The 21,828-nt window shown below is 36.7% G+C and overlaps 1 protein-coding gene across 7 annotated transcripts in view; it reads right to left on the bottom strand.

Annotated features, from left to right (window-relative positions):
* Positions 1–21,828, bottom strand: part of TCF12 (transcription factor 12) — a 390,963-nt gene that overhangs the window by 176,777 nt on the left and 192,358 nt on the right. For all 7 annotated transcript variants that reach the window (XM_061157234.1, XM_061157240.1, XM_061157232.1 and 4 more), the window contains one exon: positions 17,936–18,038. In XM_061157234.1, coding sequence (XP_061013217.1) covers positions 17,936–18,038 — 103 coding nt within the window. The remainder of the gene's footprint in view (positions 1–17,935; positions 18,039–21,828) is intronic.

The raw sequence follows: 21,828 nt of genomic DNA, 5'->3' as shown, positions 1-21,828 counted from the left end.
ATCCATTGAGTCGGTGATGCCATTAAACATTTCATCCTCTGTCGTCCCCTTCTCCTCCTGCCCTCAATCTTTCTCAACATCAGGGTCTTTCCAAATGCGTCAGGTCTTCGCATCAGGTAGCCAAAGTATTGGAGTTTCAGCTTCAACATCACTCCTTCCAATGAACACCCAGGACTGATCTCCTTTAGGATGGACTAGTTGGATCTCCTTGCAGTCCAAGAGTCTTCTCCAACACCACATTTCAAAAGCATCAATTCTTCGGCACTGAGCTTTCCTTATAGTCCAACTCTCACATCCATACATGACCACTGGAAAAATCATAGCCTTGACTAGACGGACCTTTGTTGACAAAGTAATGTCTCTGCTTTTAAATATGCTGTCCAGGTTGGTCATAACTTTCCTTCTGAGGAGTAAGCATCTTTTAGTTTCATGGCTGCAATCACCATTTCCAGTGATTTTGGAGCCCCCAAAAATAAAGTCAGCCACTGTTTCCACTGTTTCCCCATCTATTTGCCATGAAGTGATGGGACCGGATGCCATGATCTTAGTTTTCTGAATGCTGAGCTTTAAGCCAACTTTTTCACTCTTCTCTTTCACTTTCATCAACAGGCTCTTTAGTTTGTCTTCACTTTCTGTCATAAGTTTGGTGTCATCTGCATATCTGAGGTTATTGATATTTCTCCCGGCAATCTTGATTCCAGCTTGTGCTTCTTCCAGCCCAGTGTTTCTCATGATGTACTCTGCATATAAGTTAAATAAGCAGGGTGACAATATACAGCCTTGATGTACTCCTTTTCCTATTTGGAACTGTTGCTTCCTAACCTGCATACAGGTTTCTCAAGAGGCAGGTCAGGTGGTCTGGTATTCCCATCTCTTTCAGAATTTTCCACAGTTTATTGTGATCCACACAATCAAAGGCTTTGGCATAGTCAATAAAGGAGAAATAGATGTTTTCCTGGAACTCTCTTGCTTTTTCTATGATCCAGCGGATGTTGGCAATTTGATCTCTGGTTTCTCTGCCTTTTCTAAAACCAGCCTGACAACATCTGGAAGTTCACGGTTCACATATTGCTAAAGCCTGGCTTGGAGAATTTTGAGCATTACTTTACTAGCATGTGAGATGAGTGCAATTGTGAGGCAGTGTGAGCATTCTTTGGCATTGCCTTACTTTGGGGTTGGATGAAAACTAACCTTTTCCAGTCCTGTGGCCACTGCTGAGTAATAGTAATTACCGTATTTTAAATTTTATATTTTAAACTATAGTTTGCTATTAATAAACTAAACTATAATCTCTCAGAGGACAAGATCTTACAGTTTTATATATCATGTAGAGTAAGTTCTTATCATGTAAAATAAGAACTACTAGAAGAAAATCATATGTGAAGAATATGCAACATTATTTATGGGGGGGGATATATTTATATATATACAATTTATGGGTTACCAAGGCCCATAATCTTGTTTACTGACTATCTATATTAAGTACCTGGAATTTATCTGTATATGAGAAAATGTGTCTATGTGGAACCCAGGGTTAGTAAAGTGTGATGGTTTAAAAGGACAGGCTTTGAGGTTGAGGAACGAACATCTTCCTATCAATGGTACTTAAACTTACTGTGCCTCAGTCTCCTTATCTGTAAAATGAACATAACAATCTCACATGTTTTTCCTGAGGATTAAATGAGACATTGTTAATCCTCATCTACAAAACAGAATCCAACATAGTAAGGTCCTATGTAAATCACAGTCTGGAAACTAAACAGGAAATAAGAAAAATGGCATTTTCTTCCTTATCTGAGTACAGGTGGGAAACAGGCGTATCTTTTTCTTCTTAGATCTCACTATATAATCCTCTGCTCCTCCCTAGCATCCCCCTGCTCTCCTTGTGCCCAGGGTACTCAACTCTTCACTACAGATCTCTGCAGTGATTTGTCATCCACGGTATATCACATTCCAGAATGATTGAATTCCCTCCTCTCTCAATTAGAATTGTCTGATAGGAATTAAGCAATCCAACTTGACCAAGTTTCAATAATACATTAACATTCTGACAGATTATGCTTATTAACCCAAATCAATTGCTGGTACAATATAAGGCACTGAGACAAAATTAAAATTTAGGCAAAAATAGACCAGTCTTTCCTAAGAATTTGTCTATAGACTTGCTCCTTTGAGTCATTTTTGTTAGTCATACCTTCACCCGATATAATCCAATGTCCACCAGGTTCTGAGTATTCTCAAAACAGGTCCTGAAGGTAGTGCACAAAGGATAATGTTGTGGAAAGATCTATAACAGCTTCTTGTCATGAAAATGAGAAATTTACAACTAAAAACTTAAAAAAAAAATTCAAAGTGAAAATTATATTTAAGTAAATTAATCTGATTTTTTATTTTCTTTTCCCAATTAAAGCAAATGAACTATGTTCTCCCAGCTTGATCTTGAGCTTAATGTCGAGACAATATTCTATTTTATATGTATCAAGTGAAAAGTGAGAAGTGGCTCAGTTGTGTCCGACTCTTTGTGACCCCATGGACTGTAGCGTGCCAGGCTCCTATGTCCACGGGATGCTCCAGGCAAGAATACTGGAGTGGGTTGCCATCCCCTTTTCCAGGGGATCTTCCCAACCCAGGGATTGAACCCAGGTCTCCTGCATTGCAGGCAGATTCTTTACTGTTTGAGCCACCAGGGCAGACCCACCATATGCATCATTAACTTGTTAAATACAAAGTCTGAGTCCAGAATAGTTCTTTTGCACATAATGCTGTCTTTTTCATCATGGTATTTCCCACAGTCAGAAGCACAGTGTTTAACACATAGAAGGCAGTCAACAAAATATATACATGTGGTATATTAAAACTCTTATGGGGATACAATCAGAATTTGTGCTGTACCAAACCAGTTTTACTAAAATGAACTGCCTGCCCATTGGTTTTCCACAGAAAATCAAGGCCACCTAGGTCTTACTGAAAGGGTGGCAACTCAACTGATACATTTCCAAAAGAACAATAAAGCTGCTTTACAGAGGCTCCTCTGAATCTGAACAGTTGTTGAGATCAAGTTGCAGCCTGGCCAGGCACAATCACTCAGTTGGCGAGAGCTCCTTAAGGGCATTCCAAGTGAATTACTTCCCACCTCCAATTAATCTGCCAAAACAGTGATCTACCTTCAGGCACAGCTAACCCAGGGCCAATCCCTGAAAAAGCTACTTGAGGCTTGGCTCCTTTGCACTCTGGTGTCAGGTCACTAAAAATTCAGATCACCTGGAAATTCAAGTGGAATCAGGTCATAGGGCCAGTTTGGCATGGAAGATAGTCCCAGAGCTAGGGTTTCCTCAAACTGAGGGAGCTAGAACCTTCAGCTGTGAGCAGGCTCATGCTTCGGAACTAAAAAATTCCCAGAGCAACTCTCAATTCCACCTTCCCAAGATTTAAGAAGGAGCAGAGGATATTCCTTCCTCTGAATCACATTATAGAAAATATAAATATAAACCATACCCTCCAGAAATATTCCTGTGATCAACCGGAAGGTTTTAAATTCTTTTTTTTTTTTCAATGCTATCTAAAAGGAGATGAGTTAGCTTCTTGTTCCTATGCTGCTTTTGGTAACCCCTCTCTTTTGGCCCTCTCCCCACTTATAAGGACTTCCATGGCGGCTCAGACAGTAAAGAATCTGCCTGCAATACAGGAGACCTGGGTTTGATTGCTGGGTTGGGTTGGGAAGATCCCCTGGAAAAGGGGATGGCAACCCACTCCAGTATTCTTGCCTGGAAAATCCCATGGACAGAGGAGACTGGTGGGCTACAGTCCATGGGGTAACAAAGAGTCAGATAAGACTGAGCGACTAATACTTTCACTTTCTACTTACAAAGTGTTTTATCTTTTCAAGATACATAAAGCAAACCTAAAAATTCCTCTATGCCATACAGGCAAACTATGAAATCTTATCAAGGTCTGCTAATGAAGTCTCTCTGTGTCGTCTTCACCCAGTCCCAGTATACCAAGGGCCTCAGTTTGAATTACTCTCTCTTTAGGTCTTAGGGAGGATAGGCAAGTGCCACTATCCCTAATGAATCCAAAATTTATTTTTTATGCCTGCAACAAATCTCTAAGAAAAGTTGTGGGTAATATGATTTAATAGAATTTGGCCTGAAACTCCCTGGGATTCAGCTGTTCCATGCCTCTGTTCAGGGAGACATAACAAGACACTGCACCAAGAAGCCAACCAGAGGTAAACTCAATTCAGGCCCAGCCAGCTCTGCCACAGGTGAGCTCCATCTTTAAAAAAAAAAAAAAAAAAAAGGAGAACAGGATCATAACAAGCCAGAAAAGGGAAGATATTCAAATATGCCTTCACCTTAATGTCCTACGCATGGGACTAACACCAAACATACAGCATCTGGGACAGGATATTAATGTGTTTTCAATCACTGAAACTCTACATTTCTGTCTACAATTTTTAAGCCTAGTACCCCACATGCTGCCATCTGAATCTCCTTTTATCACAATCAACTTTTTTTCCTTTTCACTTAACAACTCAATAAATGTTAATATTCTGAAGGCGAGGCTTCCAAGTACCCTAATATTAAACATCTCAGTTTTTTCACTTTTTGACATGAATCAGGTCCATTTTTAGCTTTCAACAGCCAATGCATTCATTCAATCTGGCCCAGCCCAAATAGCCTATAAACACAGACTAGGCCTCTCAAACAATTTGTAGAACTGGAAAGAAAGTAGCTGACTACATTACTACGCTTGCATTTTTTTTCTTTCTTGTAATCAAAAGTCTCATTTTCCCCAATTAAAAATAAACAAACTTTCAAGCAAATTCCTAAGAGCCTAGTCAAAGAGTAAATAAGCAATGGGCACTATAGAAAGATGGCTCCAGTTTCTCAAGTGTATAAGCACTTGCTTAGATTCTGTATTAAAAGCAAAAATGTCATACACATCAGATGAGAGGCTGTTAGCACAAGCCAAAATTCAGTGTCTTATAGTTTCACACTATTTGTGATGTTACTCTATTCTGCCAGGGCTTTCAAAGGCTAAAGCATGGTTGTTTCTCCTGACTATGGTACTCTTAAAATGTTTTATAACAGAATTCTTCAAAATAAAATCTAAACAATCAGATGAACACAAAGTCTCAAGTTTCTTTGAATCTTGATTGATAATGTTAATTAAATCTTTCCTATCACATGCTTTATTGACCCTTAGAATCATTATCTTTCAAGGCTACCCATTATATGCTGTTGTGTTGCCTTGAGTATGCAGGCTGAGAAAGCTACAGCTTTACAATTTGCTGGGTAATTTAGGAATCATTTTGACTTTTCCCCAAATTTCCTCAGTCAGGTCTCCTATGACACTAAATTATCTCCATTTTTTTCTCATTACAAATACCAGGACCATGTGGATCCTGAATCAAACTATTATTTAATCCATTACATACAGCTTGGTGGCTATTAACAACTTCTCTAATTATGTTCCTTCACAAAGTAAAGCTTTCTAGACACCTTACATGTAAACTTGCTTTGAGTTGGGATTCCTAATGATTGACTTCAGTACAAGTGTGATGTCAATAACATACAATAACATGTAAAATTAAAAACACTATATATGACATTGTTGCTGCTAAGTCACTTCAGTCGTGTCCGACTTTGTGCAACGCCATAGATGGTAGCCCACCAGGCTCCCCCATCCCTGGGATTCTCCAGGCAAGAACACTGGAGTGGGTTGCCACTTCCTTCTCCAATGGGTGAAAGTGAAAAATGAAAGTGAAGTCGCTCAGTCATGGTCTGACTCTTAGCGACCCCATGGACTGCAGCCTGCCAGGCTCCTCCATCCATGGGATTTTCCAGGCAAGAGTACTGGAGTGGGGTGCCATTGCCTTCTCCGATATTATGACATTAGGTTAAAGTAAATAATATGAACTAGTTTAATTAGCAGTTAACCTAGGCCATAGGTTCAGATTAACTAAATATAAGTTAAAATAATTGATGTTAACACGAGATAAAAATTCTAATATTCTTACAGAAAAGCCTAAGTTAACTACAAATAATTACAGAATTATCCTTTAAATAGCAAAGGACTTAATGGACTATCCTGTTTACACTATTAACAAACATCACTACTGTATATACTTCCAATTGCTTCACAGGAAATAAGAAATATATTTTTTAAAAGATCAGATGTCCCATTCCCTTCCTAAGAAAGGATCTTAGTACCTTTACAATAGCTGACATCTTAGCCCTTCTAGCTTTCCCCATCTGACCCTACACACTGAAGCACAGATACAAATGCCCGAAGAAAGAAGACCCACTGGGGAAAATTGCACTCTGCTCAGTTTTGCATGCATCAGTGGACTTCACAGTAGATAAATACAACCCAGAGCAAGATTAACTGACACAATGAAGCAAAAAAGGGAAATTTGAGATTTAGCTACTTCATCTTAAGTCTCTTTTTAAGTAAGGGTGGTTTGTTTCTACTTGAGCATTCACATATACAAAAAAAAATATGCCTTCAAGGACTCAACCACATTTTTAATACTAATCATTTTTTAAATGATTATTTTAATCATTTTTTAAAAAAAATCTTGATGTATAGTGCACCATATTTTATTATGATTTTAAAAGATCCACAATTATAGCCTTTGTTTTTCACAAATGACACAAATTTTGACAACCCAGGTGAGTTTTGGAAAATTTATTATTGGCTCTTTGTACAAATATTTAAAACAAGAGTTCTATAAAAGCTTAGAAAACAATTTGACAAATTATGTAGAAGCTTTAAAAATCCAAGGGGAAGTTAGAATTAGCCTACTAGTTCTAATTTTTTTTTTTTTAATCAACTTCATTTCTAAGAACCCTCCCCAGTTCTCTCCTACATTTACCACAAGAGACTCTAGGCCGGAACTCCCTCCAAGGAGTTGTTTGTCTAAAATATCTAACCCCAGGGATCACCAGATTCTCAAATTCTTCCTGTGGAGCCAGCTTCCTGTGACTAGTGAAAAAGTGAAAACTGCAGAAGAGTTTCCCAAGTAGGATTAGCATTTTAGAAGAGAGGAGGGAGTTTTTCACATCTAATTGAGATTATAAAAGGCACTCAATCCTCGAACCTCATTTCTGACTAATGTAAAAAGTGAGGACAACTCCAGTCACAAAACCTGTTGTTGCATCTTTCTACTTTGCCTCTTGTGGAAAGAAAGGTGTCAAGGATCTGCTCTGGGTGAAGTTTATCACTAATAAATTACCTTTATGACTTTCTAATATTTTTCTTCTATGGATACTACCTTCCCTCACCCTAAGCCCTTTTGTTAATATTTTTCCAAGTAAATATACAATTCTAAGATACAGATTACCTTGTTTCCTAAATATTCCCAAGTTGCTGACATCCTCAAGAACACACACAAGACTTCTGGCCTTTGATGTTTCCCACTCCCTCTTATTCAAAGGTACAAAAGTGCCGTGCACACAAAGTGAAGAACAAATGTTGATGAAAAGATGATTCTCCTTACTTGCTAGTGTCATCTAGTAGAGCTGTACAGTTTCCTAAAAATAAAAGTTCAAGAGACATTCCAGCCTTAGAAATACATTGATTTTCAGTGATAGGCCACAAGGGTGACTGTTTTGGTCTAAATTTCCATTGTAAATGTTTCAGAAAAATAATCTCTGCACATCCCTGACCATTCTCTTCCCTCCTGTATTTCCTAATGTACTCTCCTATAATTTTTAATTTCCTTCAATTAATTTATTTATATATTCAGCTATCTATTTGTATACTTACTTTTTAAAAAGATTTCTTGAATGTGGACCAATTTTTTTAAAGTTTACTGAATTGTTACAGTATTGCTTCTGCTGTTTGTTTGAAGTGAAGGGTTAGTTGCTCAGTCATGTTGGACTCTGTGACTCCATGGACTATAGCCCATCAGGCTCCTCTGTCAATAGAGTTCTCCAGGCAAGAACACTGGAGTGGGTAGTCATTCCCTTCCACAGGGGATCTTTATGTTTTGTTTTTTTGGCCCTGAGGCATGTGAGATCTTAGCTCCCTGACTAGGGATCGAACCTGCACCCTCTGCACTGGAAGGTGAAATCTTAACCACTGGACCACCAGGGAAATCCCAAACAGTAAAGTTAAAACTTTTCTTTTGAGGTAACTATAGCTTTACACGCAGGTGTAAGAAATAATGGAGAAATCTTGGGTACCTTTTACATATTTTCCTTCATCTTTTAGTATCACAACCAGGATACAAACATTGCTACAATCTACTGATCTTGTTCAGATTTCCCTAATTTTTAAAAAAATCTATGTGCACACACAAATGTGGTTGGTTCTATATAATACCACCACAGATGAAGGCTCAGATACACATCACCGTATCATGATACAAAACAGTTCCATCAGCACAAAGATCCCTCCTGATGCCCTTTATAATCACATCTTCCTGTCTCCCTAACCTCTGGTAACCAACAATTTGTTCTTAATTCTGTAAGTCTGCCATTTCAAGTGCAGTATCACCAACTCAATGGATATGAGTTTCAGTAAACAACGGGAGCTGGTGATGGATAGGGAGGCATGCTGCAGTCCATGGGGTCGTAAGTCAGACACGACTGAATTGAACTGAACTGATATAGAAGGTGAAATCTTTGATATAGATAGAATCAAACAGTATGTGATCTTTTGAGAGTGGCTTTTTTTCACTCAGCCTAATTCACTCAAGATCAATCTCAATTATTATACCGATTAAGAATTCATTCCTTATTATTGCTGAATAGTATTCCATGGTACGAGCATACCACAGTTTGCTTAACCATCTACTGAGTGAGAGACATTTGGACTGTTTCCAGTTTTGGCTATTATGAATGAAAGTGCTATGGACTTTCATGTTCAAATTTTTGTGGGAACAGAAATTTTCATTGCTCTGGGATGAGTGCAACTGCTGAGTTATATGGTAATTGCATTTTAGTTATATGATGAATTAACTGTCAAAGAGTCTTCTAGAATGGCTGTATCATTTTAAATTCCCAATGGACATTTTTCTTTACGTTCTTAGGTTAAATTCCTTACTGGTGGAGATATGTAGAGCCACAACGTATTTTTTAATAAAAATTCATTTTCCTAAGTATATTTGGGGATACTGTTTTCTTTCTAAGTGATCATGGTAAACTGGAAAGTTAAAAGCACACTGTATGAAGAAAACAGCTGGGAAGTTCAGATGAGCTGCAATGTCCTAAAACTGTTCACTATAGCACATGTGACCAAAGAGGTCAGAGACAGATTTTTTAAAAAGATGTAAACAGAAACAGAGGATACACATAATGACATTGAAATTAGGAGTGTATATATACATATACCCCTCCAATAACACGAGGGAAAAGTAAATTACAAGCAGAGACCTGCCACTATGCCTGTACTTGAAGATGTTTTCTAGTAACTTTGTAAAACACCTAAAGATAATACTTACAATATTTTTTAGAAGACACCTGATTGAAACCTTAATGTAAAATAATTAAAACAAAAGTTTATGTTTAATGTGCTTCTATCTATCTTGTCTAAATATCCAGATGTGGATGTATGCATGCATGCCTGTACGTGCACACGTACACAAAGGTAAAAACACTCTGCACTTAATCTTGCCATTAAAGGACTGCACAATTTAAATTCCTTGAAACCATTAGTATGTATGAAAGAGAAATAAAAAGTAGATGAGATTCATTGGTTGTAACCATATTTCATGTCATGTAAACCTGAGAAACATTTATAAACATGACCACATAAATAGAACACTACATTTTCTTAAATCTTTCAAGAGAGCTTTAAATTGAAGATGAATAGGATATCAAGTCAGAAATCTTCTCAAACACAAAACATTAAGGCCTGTATATGAAAAATTTTAAATATATATTCTATGTTGTCATGTTAGTCACTCCGTTGTGTCCAACTCTTTGCAACCCCACGGATGGTAGGCCGCCAGGCTCCTCTGTCCATGGAATTCTCCAGGCAAGAGTAGATTGCCATTTCCTTCTCCAGGGGATCTTCCCGACCCAGGGATCAAACCTTTTTATATATGTATCTTATGTGTTCTATAAACTGTAACAAGAATCCATAATTTACACTTATTTTACAAAAAATGTTAAGATACAAGCTAGAGAATGTGGTGATATTTTTATTGCATACATCTTTGGGGATGTCCTCCAGTTGGGAGTGCAGATTCTCACTAAGGCAACAGTACTATTCTGATGCCTGTGCCATTCTCACCTTATTCTCTCATAATGGATTCTTTCTACAGACCTTTCTCTACAGCAATTCTCTGAAGATTTCTCTCTGAAGAGCAGCCTCACTGCCACATCACCAAACTGCCTAATTTTTCCTTTTTCCTCTCCTAATGTGGTAGGTTCAATTCACTACAGCTACAGTTTCATACTACTATTTTAAGAAACAGATTCTTTTTAACTTCCAGAAGTATAGAAAAGTAAGGGAAAAACAGGTTTTCAGATAAGGAAATCTGACATTTGCCTTAAAAAGCAAATTTTAATATCACATTTGAAGACAAAACAACAGGAAAACAACTCACCTAATGAGTAACTTACCATTCTGTATCGAGGCAATGAAGCCCTGGAATTTTACAAATAATTTACCACCACCACAACCACCAATCACCATGTTTGGATATTAAAAAACAAAAACAAACAAAAAACCCCAAACACAGTCCTGGTTCATTCCACACAATTTCAAGTATATGATTTATTATCTTGTCAAAAAATTAACAGTGTTGCTGTTTAATTTTTTTTTTCGGTTAATTTATCTAGAACAAGATTGGCAAACTACAGCCAGCAGAGAAAATCCAAGCCACCAACTGTTATTTTTGCAGCTCATGAGCTAAAAATACTTTTTCACATTTTTAAATGATTATATAAGTACCTACATAGTATCACTGATTTTGCCTTCTGGGCTGTAAACACTAAACTATTTACTATCTGGCTTCTTGCCAAAAAAAAAAAAGTTTGCTAACCCCTGATCTCAGGGATCAGTATAGAAAAATATGTAATAGAAATTAATAACATTTATAACTATAAATAAAACTAATTGATTTAATTTGCTATGAAGTGGCCTTGAACTCCACTCCCATTTAATTGTGACTCCCTAGAAATTTCATATAATCTGGGGAGTCTGACAACTCTCCAGAGGTATTCTCAAAGTGAAAAACAAGTAAGCAACTTAAGAATGATTGTTACATACTTCACCACACTACACCATGCATATGCCACTAGCCAAAAAATATTTTTAAGAGGACAGTATTTACTGAAAATATAGTAATATATACAAGAAAGCTCCCCCATACAGGTAGAACAGCAACTACGGCTACTCTTAAAAACCTAAAATTCCAAGTAACACCACCACCAAAACAAATTCAACCCAGAAGTCACAGAAAACGTGACCTGAATTTGATCTGAAGCAAAATCTGAATCTTTTAAGAAAAAAAGAAATAACCTGAGATGTGAAGGTGATAAAAAAAAAAATAGTGGACACTAAGCAAGTTTTTTGAGGGACTTTAATTAAAATGTGAGGTTTACTAAGTAGCAATAACACAGTACAAAAACTAGTCAACTGAAAGATAACAACCATGAATACCTCAAGCAATAACATGTCTATAACTGAAACCAAAGCAATTCAGGATATGCTTTCAAATTTTTTTAAAATTTACTTTCATTTGGTAGCTAATTAAAACTTTCATAAAACACTGCAACCACTAACCAACCTAGGACTAAACCTTCACTTTGAAAATTACCAGAATTTTCAAGGTATAATGAGTACCAGGCACACCTCTTCCCTACTCCCAGTCCTTATGACAATCACATACCTTTCAACACTCCCAACTGAGAACCACTGAGCTAGATCCATTCCAGAGCAAATATTCTATGAGAATTTTACTTAATACTTAATTAGCATTTATTTTTAACAAAATACTCAGAAAACCTATAGTAAATGATATAGATATTATTATAACCATAAGCAGTAAATCTGAAGCATTACCACATCGAAGACACAGTCTGATGACGCTGCTCTAGGACTTTTCCTAATCAAAACAGTGTCGCAAATACTCATGTGTGCCATGGTGTGGTTCTGAGATTATACACATCAGGGAAAACTGTCAGGTTTACAAAAGTTCCTTAATAAAAAAGTATAATGCTTTTGTTCTCCAGTAACCAAGCAGCTACAGCCTTTGTCACCCACCCGACTAAAAGCAGAACTCAGAATATCCTCAGAATTCAGACTCACTTGTTGAGAATCAGACACAAACAACAGGAAGATTCAAGGAAGAATCATTTAACTGATCTATGCCACTGATCCATTATGAAATTGTGCAGATCACTGAAGATTACTATTGATCACAGAGCATACATACACAAGTGATGATGAACAAATGAACTGGGTAAATAAATAAAAATAAAGGTGATCATCTTTACATAAGTCAGTGGAGATATCATTTAGCAAGGTTGCAGAGTTAAGCCAACCTTGTGGCCTGATGAAAATATTCACTAAGGACCAGATAACTTATAAAAAAATATCAGTGAGATATGAGTCAATGGCATTGCTGGTCAATCTTTTGCTAAATAACCCATGAAAAGTGAAAGTGAAAGTGTTTGTTGCTCAGCAGTGTCCAACTCTGAGAACCCATAGACTGTATATCCTTCCAGGCTCCTCTGTCCATGGGATTCTCAAAGGCAAGAATACTGGAATGGGTTGCCATGCCCTCCCCCAGGGGATCTTCCTGACCCAGAGATACAAAGCAAATACAAAAGAAATTCACTGAAAGCGGAATACCATGCAAAAGACTGAAAATTCCATCAAGTGTGACTCCATGGACTGTATTGTCCAGGGAATTCTCCAGGCCAGAATACTGGAATGAGTAGCCTTTCCCTTCTCCAGGGGATCTTTCCAACCCAGGGATGGAACCCAGATCTCCCATATTGCAGGAGGATTCTTTACCAGCTGAGCCACAAGGGAAGCCCAAAGAATCCTTTAAATAAACACAAAAGTCACTGATGGATTAGGACCTAAATGAATTAAGAGTCAGTTAATAATTGAAAAGAAAATTAACAAGGTTCAAATGTGAAGTAAAAGACATTTTCTGTATTACCATAAATTTTTTCTGAAGAAAAAAAATACACTAAAAACTTCAACAATTAATTCTTTGCTCACTTAAAATATAGTGGACAATATACATTTTGCTTTATTAATATTACTTTCTAATTGAAGTTTTTGTTTTCAAAATAAAGCCCTAATATTTTCCCCTCTATCTTCTGAAATCTTGGCACCCCTTTTCAGCAATTATTTATTTCTCTTATATACATCACTCCAGGACTAATCACTCATAGATAAAAGGGACCTAGGTCTACACAGGAGTACCCTTGAAACTCTGAAACCTTTTTCAATGTCAGGTACTAGTTTGGTCTCTCCTTGACTGGGCAAAAAGGATACCATTAGCTCATCTCAGGTTACAGGAATGGTTTCAGAAAGAACTGCTATCAAGTCATTTTAACTATGAAAAGAGGCTGCTTTTCAGAGCGAGGATACAGGGTAGGGGCATGGAAAGAAATTATTTCTGGAAAAGAGTAGTACAAATAAAGTGCATGCATGCACTGAAATAAAACATCCCCAAACCACTAAGGATAAGGTAACCTGCAACAGGGCTTCCCTGGTGACTCAGACAGTGAAGAATCTGCCTGCAAGGCAGGAGACCTGGGTTCAATCCCTGGGTCGGGAAGATCCTCTGGAGAAAGGAACGGCTACCCACTGCAGTAGTGCTCAGTCATGTCCAACTCTTTGTGACCCCATGGACTGTAGTCCACTAGGCCCCTATGTCCGTCAGATTTTCCAGGCAAAGATATTGGAGTGGGTTACCATTTCCTTTTCCAGGGGATCTTCCCGACCCAGGAATTGAACCCACATCTACTGCATTATCAGAAAAGGCAACCCATCCCAATATTCTTGCCAGGATAATCACATGGACAGAGGAGGCTGGCAGGCTACAGTCCATGCGGTCGAAGAGTCAGACACAACTGTGCATGCATGCACACCCACCTCTAACACAAGCTACAGGTATGTCCCAGAGTGTGCTCCATGGAAAACAAGCTCCCCACAGGATAATGATGCTTTTTTATTTTAAAAGACTTCTGTGCATCATCTGAATCTGGAATATGATGGGCTGAACATAAATAAGCTACCCCGGTTTTCCCCAGTGTCTTTAATATTTCAAAGTAAGCTACCCCGGTTTTCCCCAGTGTCTTTAATATTTCAAAGTACAATCTGAATCTCTAAGAGGGGACATGTGATATATTGCTTCCCAAAGTTATGTCACTATGGAACTTTTCTTCATTATTACCTCTCAAAAGCTGTGTCTCCATACTTTAAGAAAATATTGAGCTAGTAAAACCCTGAAGGCATTACATAGAAAGAACCAATACTTTATATGCCTAATGTGCCTAGTGGAAGTAAGAGGACATGGGTTTTATTTTGCCATTTACTGACTCTATGTCCTCAGGAAAAAAAACAATTTTCTTGCACCTTAGTTTTATCATTTGCACAAAACCAATTATAATTCTAGTTGTAGCCTTTTCCAGGGTTGAATAAAAGATATTACATAAGTTATAGAAATAATAAAATTCTAGAGCTACAGAAACTTTTTAGACTATCCAGCAAAACCTTATCTGAAAGATAAAGGTTATTTTTCAAGATCTGAATTACAATCCAGATCTTTTAACTCTCAGCCCTATAGTTTTTCTATACTACCATATGTTGTTTCCAGTTTTTAAGAGATAAAAATACTAACCAAACATCTCTAGAGGCTAAAGAGGCCTCAGAAAGGAACACAAAAGGTGTCAGAAAAAAGAAAAACAGAGGGTATTATCTTAAGTTTACCACTGACAACACATGTGCATTAAGCTTTAATAGACATGGGGGATAGACAGGTAACAGCAGTTAACAATAACTTGGAAACCTAAGGGAGGCAATTCTATAAAGTAATTTGTCTCTATGTCCAATTAATAAAACAGTCCTACCATCACCAAAAATACATCTAATCAACAATAGGTAAAGGGAAGCAAACATTACTGAAATCAATGAAGGGCCCAAGGGTAGAAAAACGGACCAAAGTTGGAAGAGGCTAGAAGTAAATAAGACAATTTGGTGGTACTACTGCAATTCACTGCTCTGCAGTTTTACTATAATACAGAAATGCTTGATGCTAATTACTTAGTGATATGCCAAAAGGATGTACTTATTTCACTTGAAACATAAGAAAGAAACACTTTTCCATATTGACAAATCAACAGGATAATTCTGGAATTCATTAAAAAGAAACACTAACTGATCCAACATAATAGCTTTCCTTCCTGTGTAAAATGCTTCAAAATATCTAAATGAATATAGAAGTGCATGTTTCTATGGCAAATTGTTCATTATTGAATCATTATCAACCCTTGTTAGAAAAAATTTCTCATTTTTGCAATGTACAAAATCATTAAAGTGTTTGAGAGCTCCATCATGAAAGATAGTAGCACTTTACAATCCACTATTTCTTCAGGCAAATGTGCTTATTATGGCTGAACATAATACGAAAAACAACATTCCCTAGATGTACAATTTCACTGCCCCCCACCCCCACTTAAATGGTGTTTTTACATGTTGACAGCAATGATGAAATATGTTACTGCTTTCCAGTTAGTTGTAACTGTTTCTCAGCACTCATCATTCACAGAATCACTCTGAAGGTTTTACCTATTATGATGATTAGGTATCAACAGTTCTAAATGCTGCTAATACTGTCATGTACATCTCAGTCCTGCTTTAATACTGCAGATTTTCAGCCTGAAAACTCCCCTAAAATTATCAAATGGCTAACAAAGTGAATCTATCCACTCTAACTCTACCGAGTGAGACAGACCCACCTTCTAGGGTATTAGTTCAGTTCAACTCACACCAAGTGGGATTAATTGCTGCCGTTTGGAGCTGCTCCGCAATTTAAAGGACATTCATTTCCCAAAGCTAGCTATTGTCATGCAGATTGCTTAGACTCAACAGTTAGATATCGCATTTGATCATTTTTACTAAAAATAAAAGAAAGGAAGTGTAGTAAATCAGATATTGCCTAGCTCACTGCAATTCTTTTGAACCTATCTGTCTAATCTTTTCAAGGTCATTCCCCCTTTCTTAAAAGTAAATTAACATTTTTAAGATTAGATAGTTAAAACGTACAATGAAAATGTACCCTCACAATTTTAAGTCACCTTTGCTCAAAGCTACACTAACGATGCAATTCTTCTAAAGAGTCAGCTCTGTAAGCTAAAAATGAAAGTAAGAACATTAATATAAAATATAAAAAAGGGCAATTTCTGAGTTTTCACAATTCAGTTATACACTTAATTAAGAAAGCTTAGTGCAATGTAAAATTACAAATACACTGCCTATAGTTTGGTCTACCACCCTTACTATAAATTAAACACTACCTGGGGAAAAGATATACTACAAAAGGAAACTATTTGGAGTATTACATCTATTTTACTTTGATAGCAAGTTCAATAAAAAATTTAAAGATAGATTAGAAAGTTTTCCTTAGCCTAATGCAAGGATAATTATTTTGTTCTGTATTTAATTCTGATTTTTACCTAGATGATAATATATTTAATACCAGGATTCTCAATTTCATCTAAGGTTGAAACAAATTGTCATTCTAAATACAATTTTTATCACTGATTTTAGTCTTGTGTCATACTCAATGACTCTGGCTTTAAAATGGTAACTGCCTTAGGCAAAATCCACATCAGAATCTGTCTCCACCATACTTTATGGAGGATAAGGGAAATAAACAAAGACTGTGCAAAATAAAACCATTTATAAAGAAATTGCCGACCACCAGGATTTTGGATTTGGGTAATCCACTTAGATTACCATGGCTATGTCTTAAAAGGACAATTCTAAGATCACAATATAGGTCATGTCCTTAAGAAATAGAATAAGTAATGAAATCAATGTCAATTACACAAAACTTCCATATTAACATGACGCCACTGACAACCAGTAAGACAGATTAAATAAAGCTTCTGTAATGTGCTTAGCCCCAGCATAAACAAGATGGAAAAAATAATGTCGTAAAACAGATTCTTTTGAATCAGGTTCTGCAGAAAGGTAAAAGTATCACTTAAAAAAAGAGTGGCATCCAAACTCAGGGGAAAAAATTGAGGGCTTCTCATTTCAGACTGAATAGTTATAAACTTTGATACAAGAAAGAGAGAGCGGAGGGAGTGAGAGGAAGGGAGGGCAGGTTTGCAGGGAGTAGGGGGAAATACAGAGAATGGTTAACCTTAAAGGTTATGCCAAAAATAATCAGTTTTAGGCGGTGAGTAATGTTCAAAATGCAAACTTACTACAGAAAAAATTTTTTAAATCCCCAATATGAACCAAAGTGCTTAAAACAAATGCTGCAATATTTAAATGTACTATTAAGTTTTTATCAAACTGTCTAAAGAAATACTGTCCAACATGAATAAAATTTGCCTAAAATCACTGCTCTGTCATATTTTTATTTACCACATACATGTAACTGTTAAGACAAATAGTAAATTAAAAACAAATGTCTTTGAAATGCTTCTCTGCCCAGAAGGTAGAAAACATATAAAGCTTGGTGTCACAGACACTGCCAACACGGACAGTTAAAACGCTGCTGCTCCCTTTATTGATAGCAATGACAATAAAGCTCTAAGAGAAGGACCCACATTTCTGAACGCTTGCCCCCCAAACTTGGCTGAACAAAGAAAGCCCAGATGCTCCTAGATACTGAGGAAGTTTCTTTTAGATACTTATGTATCCTTCCTGGACAAGGAGATAAAAAAATGTCTCTGATCCAAGAGGCTTTATGAAGACTACTTGCAGAGAATTACCAACTTACCCATTAGATTTGAGTTCATGAAAGGTGTTGGGGACAAGCCTTCGTGGGCCCCTAAACGACTGTCATTCAAGTGATCACTGTAATGAGGGCTGTCTGTAAAACCCTAGAGGGGAAAAAAAAAAAAAAAAAAAGACCGGAGTATTAAAAAGATTATTTGGCAGTCCTGCTAATTGAGCATAATGACACTCATCTAATTAATATACAGACTTACAAATGGTCATTCCTAACCGAGTTTCTGGTTCATTACTTGAAAAACTAAACGGAAGTGCTGCTTTTATTCTTTTTAAGATTTTAAAGTCAAAAAGTTTCTTTATACATTTTAAAGAAAATTAGCCCTATGATCTCTTTATATCCCAAAAAGTAAAATTCTAAATGGACGAACTAAGAACGTATACTTATGAGTTATAATAAACTTAAAAACATTTATCCTCCTTTCTCTGCCTCCATACCCTATCAATAAAGGGTTGGGCAATTATAAGATTTACTTAAGATGTTAAAAGTAATCGAAAATCAATATACTAGAAATGAATCCTTTCCTAAATGGCAAAGAAATGTTTAGTAAAAGAAGACCTGCTTATATTCCTTTTAATACTAGTATAATAACTACATATACTGAGCCATGCATACTCTTATACAAACTGAGACATGTAAAATAGAAAACACAAAGATAGTTAATTTAAATTCTTAAGAATCTAAAAAATGAAACTGCAAACACCATGAAAACAATAAAGTTAGTGCTATTATTTCACAATGGTTGTTACTAAATTTATCCTAATAACTTAAAACATGCTTTTTAAAAGCAAAGGAGCCTAAAAGATACCAAAGTTTACAAATAAAGTAAGTGTTACAAAAGCTCAGTGGATTAAATAACTGTTCTGGTTCTCAGATTCTTATACATACTAAGTACAGCATCACCTCCAAAATCATACTTTCTATAGAGGTTTTGAACCCTACTTAAAGTGTAGGTGGTACCTATCCTACCCTTTTGTCAACTTAAAGTGATTTTAGTAAAGATAAGAAAATCTTACAAGAGGCCCAAACAAGAACAAAAACTCACTGCCTTGGCTCACAGAAGCCACCCAGAATCCCCTGGAACTATAAAATCATCAATCACTGAACATTTATCATTACCCAGACTGCAGGCTAACATTTAAGAAGACATTAATGGGGCTGAAACAGGCCTCACTATCTTTGCAGGGATGCTGTCAGTTCAACCAAAGGGCTAGGAATTGAGGATTAAATAACTGTCAAATCATTACAATTGCTTATGGATGCATGTCACAACTCCTTCTGCTATTCTGTTTAAAACTAATCTGCTGGGAGTGCTAACTCCCAAATGAATCTTTGTTTGATTTTTATCTACTTTAGAATCACTGATACACATGTGACAGACATTCAAAAAGAATACTGGTGACATTTACAACTTGGTTATGACTACAAAGGTGTCCTCTGGTAACCACAACCAGAGTCCTGTCTGTCATAGTCACATGCAGCAGGAGCTACATACAAAACAGAAGGCTCCTGGCTAAGGCCACTCCTTGGAGTTTACTTCTGTTGCTTAAAATTAAACACTCTTGAAGTGCTAAGTGACATCCTACTACCTCACATTTATCTCAGTGTTTTCCTCTGCCACTCCCTCCCACTGTCATTCTTAGGTATAGAGTCAAATAAGACAATGAAGCTTACAAAAAACTCACTGAAATGTTGCTTATCATCATTAAATAACTATTACTCTTGAAAAATGCCAAAAGAAATGCACTTGTAGGTCATCCATGCTGCTCACACTTCATTTCAACGTTAAAGGATACTAAAAGATTAATTTTGTATATTCTCAGTTTTCATTCTTGAAGTATAATAAAAAGAACTTTTCCCCTTCTTGACTATAAAAATAAAAACATTTAAAAATTTTAAAACTCTAAAGTACAAGGATATAAATAATCTAAGTTTCAGGGTATCATCAAATGACTGTATACACATTAACTTTATACATCACATATAATGCAGTTAAGCAAAGACCCTAAGCCCCTATTAATATATGTTCAGAAAACACAACACTTATTTTTCTATCAACCATAAACAAATAACAGTAAGTACTATCTATTATCCAAGTGCACCCACATATAGCAGGGAACAGTACAGAAGTTACACAAGATTATATCTTAGCCCACTAATAAAATCTGAGATTGTCATATTATACCCACAGAGGATCTATAAACCTGTGTCATCACATACAAACAAGATTCGAATATGGGCCCTCAGTATCTGCTTACTCATAAACATACACTATTAACCACAGTGTTAATAGTGTAAATAGTGAAATGTGATGTAAGTCATTTCAAATTTCAGTAAGTCATAATTTCATTCATATAAGATAAAAATTTGATAGAAATTTGAGTATTCTTTTTTTACACCTCAAAGGTTCATCTTAGTGCATAAAATTTTTGAAAAGCCACAGCCTACAAGAAAGGAATCTTCATCCGTAGATGCAAAGTGATGATGGAAGATGGAACAATGGAACTGGACTTTAAATGTTTGTCAGTTTTAGATCTATGTATGCCAAATGATAGCCACTCACTTGTGTTAGACTCTGCAACCTCATGGACTACAGCCTGCCAGGCTCCTCTGTCCATGGAATTCTGGAGGCAAGAACACTGGAGTGGGTTGCCATTTCCTCCTCCAGGAATGTATGCCAGGACCTTACTTAAAAAACTGGGACTGGCTACTGTTTGAGACTATTCTTATCATTGCTTCCTCATAGTGGAAGTGATACCCATCCAGAAAATAACTTTTAGGAAACCAGGATGAAAAGTTACAATTTACAAACACTTAAATAAGATCAGTTCCAGAAAATGAACATAGGTATTTCTCAGTCAGCATGTTAACTGTGTCAACTAGCTGGGTAATACCTATAACAGTGCTTTGCAAACCTCAATGTCCATATCCACCGACTAGTTCAGTTCATTTCAGTTGCTCAGCTGTGTCCAACTCTTTGCAACCCGATGGACTGCAGCACACCAGGCTTCCTTGTCCATTGCCAACTCTTGGAGCTTGCTCAACCTCATGTCCATAGAGTTGGTGATGCCATCCAACCATTTCATCCTCTGTCAGCCCCTTCTCCTCTTGCCTTCAATCTTTTCCAGCATCAGGGTTTTTTCCAATGAGTCAATTCTTCACATCAGGTGGCCAAAGTATTCGAGTTTCAGCTTCAGCATCAGTCCTTCCAAAGAATATTCAGAACTGATTTCCTTTAGGATGGACTGGCTGAATCCCCTTGCAGTCCAAGGGACTCTCAAGAGTTCTCCAACACCACAGTTCAAAAGCATCAGTTCTTCAGTGCTCAGCTTTCTTTATGGTCCAACTCTTACATGCATACATGACTACTGGAAAAATCATAGCTTTGACTAGATGGACCTTTGTCGGCAAAGTAATGTCTCTGCTTTTTAATATACTGTCTAGGCTTGTCATAGTTTTTCTTCCAAGGAGCAAGTGTCTTTTTAATTTCATGGCTGCAGTCACCATCTGCAGTGATTCTGGAGCCCAAGAAAATAAAGTCTGTCACTGTTTCCACTGTTTCTGCCACTATCTGCCATGAAGTGATGGGACCAGATGCCATGATCTTCTTTTTTTGAATGTTGAATTTTAAGCCAATTTTTCACTCTTCCAATTTGATTCTGCATTTATAACCAATTGGTGATGGTTATGCTTACTTATCCATGCACCACACTTCTAGCAGCAAAAATCTAGACAATCTAGAAATAAAGATCTTTATCATATATAGAAAGGAAAAATTCAAGTCTACAAAGGTGATAGCTGAGTTCCCCCTACCCCAACCCCACCAATCAGAACTACATTAAAACACCGTAAGTTTCCAGGTAAGTAAAAATTAGGGGGAA

The sequence above is a fragment of the Dama dama genome, chromosome 12 (assembly GCF_033118175.1).
Source record: "Dama dama isolate Ldn47 chromosome 12, ASM3311817v1, whole genome shotgun sequence".
NCBI lineage: Eukaryota > Metazoa > Chordata > Mammalia > Artiodactyla > Cervidae > Dama > Dama dama.
This window is presented reverse-complemented; position numbering and strand designations above follow the sequence as displayed.